At 74.0% G+C, this 9,036-nt stretch overlaps 1 protein-coding gene across 1 annotated transcript; it reads left to right on the forward strand.

Moving 5' to 3' along the window:
* Positions 1-332: 332 nt before the first annotated feature.
* Positions 333-9,030, forward strand: PDLIM7 (PDZ and LIM domain 7; the record flags this gene model as incomplete). The annotated part of the gene is made up of 4 exons (XM_075918708.1): positions 333-457; positions 656-762; positions 8,630-8,781; positions 8,997-9,030. Coding segments are annotated over exons 1-4 (297 nt in total), but the record flags the coding sequence as incomplete, so codon positions are not given.
* Between the last annotated feature and the right edge of the window lie 6 nt (positions 9,031-9,036).

Genomic DNA, 9,036 nt, shown 5'->3' on the forward strand with positions numbered 1-9,036 from the left:
TGGGGGGGGCAGGGCTGCATTGTCCGGGGGGCGCAGGCGGGACCGAGTGGGGGGGGCAGGGCTGCATTGTCCGGGGGGCGCAGGCGGGACCGAGTGGGGGGGCAGGGCTGCTCTCAGGCTGGGGGCGGTTTCCATCTGGCTTTCCGGGCCAGCGCAGGGAATGTCTGACGCAGCAGCCCGCCCGCCCGGCCCTCCCCGCCCGGCCAAGAAGCCCAGGAATATGCCAGTGTCGTCTTACACGCCTTATATAGCCTGCAAGCTGCTGGAGAGCGTGGGGGAGGGCAGCCGGGGCGTGGCGCTAGGTTTGGGGGCAGAGTCCCCACTGCCTCCCTGCTGGCCTGGCACCAGTGCCCGTGGGGATGCGGGGCCCTGCCTGCAGCAGTGTGGGGAAGGCTGGCCGGGGGTTGGTCTTGCCAGCCACAGCTGGGTGGAGCCTGTCCCCAGTGTCCAGTGATGGGTGTGGAGCTGCCCTGCTGTCTCGGGGCGTCCCCTGGGGCAGGGGCCCTTGGGCTAAGTGCTGGGGAGGTTCTCCTGTCTGCTGGCTTGAGCTGGCCTGGCCTTGCCCTGGCGGAGTCGCTGGGGGCTCGGGGGATGGCACTGAGCCCTGGAGGCAGCGCCCTGTCCTGCTCCTAACGGCTGGTCTCCTTCCCTGCAGAGAGCAGCGCCATGGACTCCTATAAAGTGCAGCTGGACGGGCCAGCGCCCTGGGGCTTCAGGCTGCAGGGGGGCAAGGACTTCAACATGCCCCTCTCCATCTCCAGGGTAAGAACGGCAGCCACAGCCCCCGACCAGCTGTGCTGAGGCTCCGCCTCCCCTTCGAGCTGCTGGGCCCAGGCCGGATGCCCTGCAGAGCCCTGGCGGGGCAGGGGAAATAGGGGCCCGGGGAAGGCCCTTCTCCCCAGCCTCGTCCTGTCGGCCCGGGGCTGCTGTGGGGCTGGCGGTGACCCTGGAGCCGACCGGCTCGCTTTGGGCGTGAGGGTTGGAGGGTAAAACCCGCCTCGTGGGACGCCCGCCCTGGGCTCCCCCGGAGGCTCTGCCCGAAGAAAGCCCGTCGGCGCCGGGGCCTCTGGCGTTTGCAGGCACGGGCTCAGGTGGCTGCTTCTGACACTTGTCCCCTGCCGGGCTGCCCCAGTCCTGGGGGCAGGGCTTGCGGTAAGCGGCCGGGTCTGTTCCGACCCAGCTTCTTGCTGGGCACCTCCTCAGAGCCCCGCTGCCCCAAGTGCCTGGCTGGTTCTGAAAGGGCCCGGCCTGGGTCTGTCCCCTGCGGCGTTGGGGGCTGGCTCCGAGCTGTGTGCGTGGCTGCTGTGGCTGCACCGATGCCTTGGCTAGTGAGACCCCCAGGGCCGTGGCTCAGCGTGGGGGGCTGTAGCTGGAGGAAGCCTGTCGGGGTCCCTGTGCAGTAGCTGGTGGCCAGGAGCCCTGACCCACCCTGGTCTATTGGCCTGTGCTCCCCTGTGGCCCCTACAGCACCCAGCTCTGGGGGCCCAGGCCCGGGCCCAGGCCCGGGATTGCCTTATAAGCCCTGGAATGTGGCGCCTCTGTGCTGTTGGAGGCGGGAGCAGGCTGGGGTCTCTGCCTCTGGGCTGCCCAGCCCTGCGAGGGGCTAGTGGCACCACTTGCAGAGGCCGTCTCAGGCCAGGGGGGACCCGGGGGAGGAGCCGTGCTGGAGAGTCCGCCCTCTGCGGGGGGCAGCTGCAGGGACCTCCTTGGCCAGCGCCCAGCGGGGGGCAGCAGGAGCCTGGCATTCGGGGCGGTGCCCAGGCCTGGCTCTTGGGCATGGCCGAGGGGGCAGAGGCACACAGCCTGCTGGGCAGGGCAGGTAGAGGAGAGCTGGGGGCTGCAGTGTCTGCTCCCCATGTTCTTGCTGGAGCCCTGGCTGGCTCCCCCTTGCTCAGCTCTGCGCCCGCAGGCCCAGCGCTCCTCAGCTGATGACAGCCGCCCCCGTGCGCGGCGAGGTCCCTGCAGAGGCCTGGGGTGCTGGGGTGCCCCAGGGGCAGGGAAGCTGCAGGCGGGTGCTGATGGCCCAGCATTTGGGGACTGAGCAGTGTGTCCAGGAGGGCTGGAGGGCCAGGACTTGCCTGCAGAGGGGCTCCATGGGGCCTCACCCACAGCAGTGGGGGCTCTGGAGTGGGGCTGCTGCACCACAGTGGCTTGGGGCTTCCAGCTCTGCCTCGGGGGTGGCTGTTGCTCTGAGTGGAAGCTGAGGGCTTTCGGGGCGTCAGTGCCGGGGAGGACGGGGCAGGCCCTCGGCGGGGGTTGGGCTGTGCGGGGGAGGGGGCTGAGGGCTTTTGGGGCGTCGGTGCCGGGGAGGACGGGGCAGGCCCTCGGCGGGGGTTGGGCTGTGCGGGGGAGGGGGGCTGAGGGCTTTCGGGGCGTCGGTGCCGGGGAGGACGGGGCAGGCCCTCGGCGGGGGTTGGGCTGTGCGGGGGAGGGGGCTGAGGGCTTTCGGGGCGTCGGTGCCGGGGAGGACGGGGCAGGCCCTCGGCGGGGGTTGGGCTGTGCAGGGGGAGGGGGCTGAGGGCTTTCGGGGCGTCGGTGCCGGGGAGGACGGGGCAGGCCCTCGGCGGGGGTTGGGCTGTGCAGGGGGAGGGGGCTGAGGGCTTTCGGGGCGTCGGTGCCGGGGAGGACGGGACAGGCCCTCGGCGGGGGTTGGGCTGTGCAGGGGGAGGGGGCTGAGGGCTTTTGGGGCGTCGGTGCCGGGGAGGACGGGGCAGGCCCTCGGCAGGGGTTGGGCTGTGCGGGGGAGGGGGCTGAGGGCTTTCGGGGCGTCGGTGCCGGGGAGGACGGGGCAGGCCCTCGGCGGGGGCTCGGCTGTGCTGGGGGAGGGGGCTGAGGGCTTTCGGGGCGTCGGTGCCGGGGAGGACGGGGCAGGCCCTCGGCGGGGGCTGGGCTGTGCTGGGGGAGGGGGCTGAGGGCTTTCGGGGCGTCGGTGCCGGGGCGGACGGGGCAGGCCCTCGGCGGGTGCTCGGCTGTGCTGGGGGAGGGGGGCTGAGGGCTTTCGGGGCGTCGGTGCCGGGGAGGACGGGGCAGGCCCTCGGCGGGGGCTCGGCTGTGCTGGGGGAGGGGGGCTGAGGGCTTTCGGGGTGCCGGGGAGGACGGGGCAGGCCCTCGGCGGGGGCTGGGCTGTGCGGGGGAGGGGGCTGAGGGCTTTCGGGGCGTCAGTGCCGGGGAGGACGGGGCAGGCCCTCGGCGGGGGTTGGGCTGTGCTGGGGGAGGGGGGCTGAGGGCTTTCGGGGCGTCGGTGCCGGGGAGGACGGGGCAGGCCCTCGGCGGGGGTTGGGCTGTGCAGGGGGAGGGGGCTGAGGGCTTTCGGGGCGTCGGTGCCGGGGAGGACGGGGCAGGCCCTCGGCGGGGGTTGGGCTGTGCGGGGGGAGGGGGGCTGAGGGCTTTCGGGGCGTCGGTGCCGGGGAGAACGGGGCAGGCCCTGGGCGGGGGCTGGGCTGTGCGGGGGAGGGGGGCTGAGGGCTTTCGGGGCGTCGGTGCCGGGGAGGACGGGGCAGGCCCTGGGCGGGGGTTGGGCTGTGCGGGGGAGGGGAGCTGAGGGCTTTTGGGGCGTCAGTGCCGGGGAGGACGGGGCAGGCCCTGGGCGGGGGTTGGGCTGTGCAGGGGGAGGGGGCTGAGGGCTTTCGGGGCGTTGGTGCCGGGGAGGACGGGGCAGGCCCTCGGCGGGGGCTCGGCTGTGCTGGGGGAGGGGGCTGAGGGCTTTCGGGGCGTCGGTGCCGGGGAGGACGGGGCAGGCCCTCGGCGGGGGTTGGGCTGTGCGGGGGAGGGGGCTGAGGGCTTTCGGGGCGTCAGTGCCGGGGAGGACGGGGCAGGCCCTCGGCGGGGGTTGGGCTGTGCTGGGGGAGGGGGGCTGAGGGCTTTCGGGGCGTCGGTGCCGGGGAGGACGGAGCAGGCCCTCGGCGGGGGCTCGGCTGTGCTGGGGGAGGGGGGCTGAGGGCTTTCGGGGCGTCGGTGCCGGGGAGGACGGGGCAGGCCCTCGGCGGGGGCTGGGCTGTGCGGGGGAGGGGGGCTGAGGGCTTTCGGGGCGTCGGTGCCGGGGAGGACGGGGCAGGCCCTCGGCGGGGGCTGGGCTGTGCGGGGGGAGGGGGGCTGAGGGCTTTCGGGTCGTCGGTGCCGGGGAGAACAGGGCAGGCCCTCGGCGGGGGTTGAGCTGTGCGGGGGGAGGGGGCTGAGGGCTTTCGGGGCGTCGGTGCCGGGGAGGACGGGGCAGGCCCTGGGCGGGGGCTGGGCTGTGCGGGGGGAGGGGGCTGAGGGCTTTCGGGGCGTCGGTGCCGGGGAGGACGGGGCAGGCCCTCGGCGGGGGCTGGGCTGTGCGGGGGGAGGGGGGCTGAGGGCTTTCGGGTCGTCGGTGCCGGGGAGAACAGGGCAGGCCCTCGGCGGGGGTTGAGCTGTGCGGGGGGAGGGGGCTGAGGGCTTTCGGGGCGTCGGTGCCGGGGAGGACGGGGCAGGCCCTGGGCGGGGGCTGGGCTGTGCAGGGGGAGGGGGCTGAGGGCTTTCGGGGCGTCGGTGCCGGGGAGGACGGGGCAGGCCCTCGGCGGGGGTTGAGCTGTGCGGGGGGAGGGGGCTGAGGGCTTTCGGGGCGTCGGTGCCGGGGAGGACGGGGCAGGCCCTCGGTGGGGGTTGAGCTGTGCGGGGGGAGGGGGGCTGAGGGCTTTCGGGGCGTCGGTGCCGGGGAGGACGGGGCAGGCCCTCGGCGGGGGCTCGGCTGTGCTGGGGGAGGGGGGCTGAGGGCTTTCGGGGCGTCGGTGCCGGGGAGGACGGGGCAGGCTCTGGGCGGGGGTTGGGCTGTGCTGGGGGAGGGGGGCTGAGGGCTTTCGGGGCGTCGCTGCCAGGGAGGACGGGGCAGGCCCTCGGCGGGGGCTCGGCTGTGCTGGGGGAGGGGGGCTGAGGGCTTTCGGGGTGCCGGGGAGGACGGGGCAGGCCCTCGGCGGGGGTTGGGCTGTGCGGGGGGAGGGGGGTGAGGGCTTTCGGGGCGTCGGTGCCGGGGAGGACGGGGCAGGCCCTGGGCGGGGGCTGGGCTGTGCAGGGGGAGGGGGCTGAGGGCTTTCGGGGCGTCGGTGCCGGGGAAGATGGGGCAGGCTCTGGGCGGGGGTTGGGCTGTGCGGGGGGAGGGGGCTGAGGGCTTTCGGGGCGTCGGTGCCGGGGAAGACGGGGCAGGCTCTGGGCGGGGGTTGGGCTGTGCGGGGGAGGGGGCTGAGGGCTTTCGGGGCGTCGGTGCCGGGGAGGACGGAGCAGGCCCTCGGCGGGGGCTCGGCTGTGCTGGGGGAGGGGGCTGAGGGCTTTCGGGGCGTCAGTGCCGGGGAGGACGGAGCAGGCCCTCGGCGGGGGCTCGGCTGTGCTGGGGGAGGGGGCTGAGGGCTTTCGGGGCGTCAGTGCCGGGGAGGACGGAGCAGGCCCTCGGCGGGGGCTCGGCTGTGCTGGGGGAGGGGGCTGAGGGCTTTCGGGGTGCCGGGGAGGGCATGAGGCCGTTAGGAGCAGGGCTTGGTGGGAGCAGGACCGCGCTGGCCCGAGGCTTGCGGGGTGAGAGACGGGAGCAGGTGGGGCTTGGGCCTGGGAGGCTCGGCTGTTCCTGGCGTCGGTGGGGCCTTGCAGGGGAGCTGCTGAGGTCAGGCCCAGGCAGGATAAAAATACGCCCTTGCTGTCATCAGGGCTGGTGGGCCAGGCTCTGGCGACAGCCCAGGAGGGGTGAGAATCCCTGGGGCCCCCAAGAGGACTGCTCAGTGCCTGCCCCATTGGTGTGGTGGGGGGCAGCCCCGGAGCCCACAGCCGCGCTGGGCATGGTGCCCTTGGCTAGTGCCGGGTGGGGCCTGTGTGTGTGTCTCCATGGGCTGCTGGGCAGTTCCGGCAGGGCTGGGCCGGTGCCTGGCCTAGGCTCCGCGGGGCCGGGGCAGCCCCTGTGGGCCCTGAGGAAGTGTTTGGCTGGGGGGCCGGGCAGGTTTTCTGGCTCTTGGGGTGCCAAGACCCGTGTCTGTGTGGGGCTCAGCTCCAGGCAATGCTTAGCCCTGAGCTGGGGCCGTGCTTGGCTCCAGACCAGCCTCCTGGAGCTGTGATCAGGGCATGCGGGGACACAAGGACAGGGCGAGTGCGGATCCTGGCACTCCGCAGCTGGCAGGCAGGGCGCTGAAAGGCAGCAGGAAGTGGGGGGGGGGTGACTTCCAGGCTTTCCTGCCGCCTGGCCCTGCAAGCCAAGCTCCCACCGTGCCTTTCAGAGAGGCCCGCACATGTGCCCAACTGACCTGGCTTTCTGGGACCCAGGGGCCCACTCAGGCGTGTCCCCCCCGCTCTGTGCTGAGTGCACCGGCTACTGGTTCCGCTTCAGGGCAGGTCTGACCCAGGCCCTTCCTGCAGCTTGGCAGGCTGGGTCCTGACCCGGCTGGGAGCGAGGGAGGTGGTGCTGGGAGTGGGGGATGTGGGGCAGGGTGCTGGGAGCAGGGCAGAATGCTGGGGCAGGGTGCTGGGAGTGGGAGTGTGGGGGGGAGGTGCTGGGAGTGTGGGGGGGAGGTGCTGGGAGTGTGGGGGAGGCGGGGCGGGTGTGGGGGGAGGCGCTGGGGCGGGGTGCTGGGGGTGGGGGGGGCGGGGCGGGTGTGGGGGGAGGCGCTGGGGCGGGGTGCTGGGGGTGGGGTGGGGGGGGCGGGGCGGGTGTGGGGGGAGGCGCTGGGGCGGGGTGCTGGGGGTGGGGTGGGGAGGCGGGGAAGGTGTGGGGGGAGGCGCTGGGGCGGGGTGCTGGGGGTGGGGTGGGGGGGGCGGGGCGGGGTGTGGGGGGAGGCGCTGGGGCGGGGTGCTGGGGGTGGGGTGGGGAGGCGGGGAAGGTGTGGGGGGAGGCGCTGGGGCGGGGTGCTGGGGGTGGGGGAGGCGGGGTGGGTGTGGGGAGGGGGGCGCTGGGGCTGGGTGGGTGTGGGGGGGGGGCGCTGGGGCGGGGTGCTGGGGGTGGGGGAGGCGGGGCGGGTGTGGGGAGGGGGGCGCTGGGGCCAGGTGGGTGTGGGGGGGGGGCGCTGGGGCGGGGTGCTGGGGGGAGGCAGGGCGGGTGCGGGAGCAGGCCGAGGTCTCCCTGCCCCAGCCGGGGGCCTGCTTGCTGGGGAGGTCCCTGGCCCGCCCAGCAGGCACAGCCTAGGAAATACCTGCGCTCTGCAGCTCCGACCCGCGTAGCGGTTACTTGGCTGGTCGGGAGGCGCCGCTGAGGCGTTTCAAAGCGCCCGGGCCGGGGGGAGCCCCCGGCTGCAGGGAGCCAGGGGCCAGCGGGGAGCCCTTCCAAGTGCCCCCCCTTGCCCCCCGCGCCGCCCCCTCAGACCGGCAATGGGGGGAGCAGTCGACTCGCCCTTCGGCCGCAGCTTGTGCCACTCTGGCCCTGGGTCCCCAGCACGCTCTGCCCTGGGAGCCTGCGGCCGGCACCAGCCCCGCCTGCCCGGGCCCTGCCTGCAGGCTGAGGAAGGGAGAAGAGCTGGTCAGCGAGCCTCTAGAAGGAGCTTCCTCCCAGCCACACTGACCCCCTTGTTCCCAAGCCTCAGAGGCCTGGGCGCCTGGCGCTGGGGGGTGCTGCCCCTCTGGGCTCTGTGGGTGGCCAGGGCTCTCAGCCGGGGCACTGCCCTTGGGCCCTGTGCCTGTGGCTTGGTCTGAGCATGGCCAACCCCTGTCCCATCCAGTCTCCCTCCTGTGCCCATGGAAGGGGAAGGGCTCCGGGCTCCCGACTCCCCTGGGCCGGAGGCTGTGCGCCAGCGGTTGCGGAGGCCGGGTTGTGCCCCAGGGGAGCGCCCGGCTCCGTGGGGCTGCTGGAGCTGGACTTGCTGCTTCCCGGGGAGGCAGGCCGGCTTGCACCCAGGACCCAGCCCCTCGGCAGGAGCTGCTCCGCTGCCGGCAGGAGCTCCTGGAGGCCTTGTGCTCCTGTGGCCCCTGGCCCCCTGCTGGCAACGGGCTGGACTGCAGGGCAGAGCAGCCCAGCGGGGCCTCGCCAGCGGCACTGTGCTCAGAGCAGCCCCGGAGAGCGCGGCTGCCTGCGTAGCTGAGTGTGCCGGGGACCCTGCGCCCCGCCCACGGCCAGAGGCGAGTGGAAGGGTTCTTGGTTCTCCGACACGGCGCAGCCCAGGGTGCACAGCCTAGACCTCTCGGGGGAAGGGCCTTCACCCCCTTCCTTGTCCAAAACAGCCTCACTCCCACAGCTCCCAGGCCCTCCACCTCCCTTCCTTCTTCTCTCCCTGGAAGAGCCTTGTTACCTGCTCAGCCGGGCCTGGGTGTCTGGGCCGATCCCCACGTGGGTGAGTCAAGCCACAGGGCCAGGAGAGAGCGCTGGGCTGCAAGGCAGGCAGACCCCCAGGTCACACCTTGGCAGACGGGCACCCGACACGGGCTAGGTCCCTCCAGCCCCAAAACATGGCCACTTCCAGGGCGGGAGAGACCTGGGTGCGGGCGCCCAGCCATGCTCCGGGAGCGTGGGACTGCAGCTGGGCGAGGCTGGCCCTGGAATCAGGTGACCCCAGGGGGTGGCTGAAGGCGGGACCCCGTGAAGCTGCGCCCCTGCCGCCCAGCATCCCATGCGGGTGCCTGGGCCGTTGGCCCAAGCCGCACGGCTCGCTGCCAGGGCAGGCTCTGGGGGGCCCTTGCCCCTTGTGACTGGCTCTGGCTCTGCCTGCAGCTGACGCCCGGGGGCAAGGCGGCCCAGGCCGGCGTGGCCGTGGGCGACTGGGTGCTGAGCATCGCCAGCGAGAACGCCAGCAGCATGACGCACATCGAGGCGCAGAACAAGATCCGTGCCTGCGGGGACCAGCTTTCCCTCAGCCTGAGCAGGTAACGCTGGGCCCTGCTCTGCGCTCGGCCCTCCCCGCCGGCCTGCTGCCAGCCTCCTGCCCCCGCCTCTGCCCTGTGCTGGCACAAGCCTGGGTTACCAGCCCCTCCGGGTCTCCCCTGCCCCAGGGCCCATGATGCTGGCTTGGATTGCAGGGGGCAGAGCTCAGTCTGGCCTGAGCACAGCATTGGCCTCAGCTCCCTCTCTTCTCCTGCAGAGTCCAGGGCCTCCCGGGCAAGCCGGCCAAGGTAGGTGGC

The sequence above is a fragment of the Pelodiscus sinensis genome, unplaced genomic scaffold (assembly GCF_049634645.1).
Source record: "Pelodiscus sinensis isolate JC-2024 unplaced genomic scaffold, ASM4963464v1 ctg124, whole genome shotgun sequence".
NCBI classification, from domain to species: Eukaryota; Metazoa; Chordata; order Testudines; family Trionychidae; genus Pelodiscus; species Pelodiscus sinensis.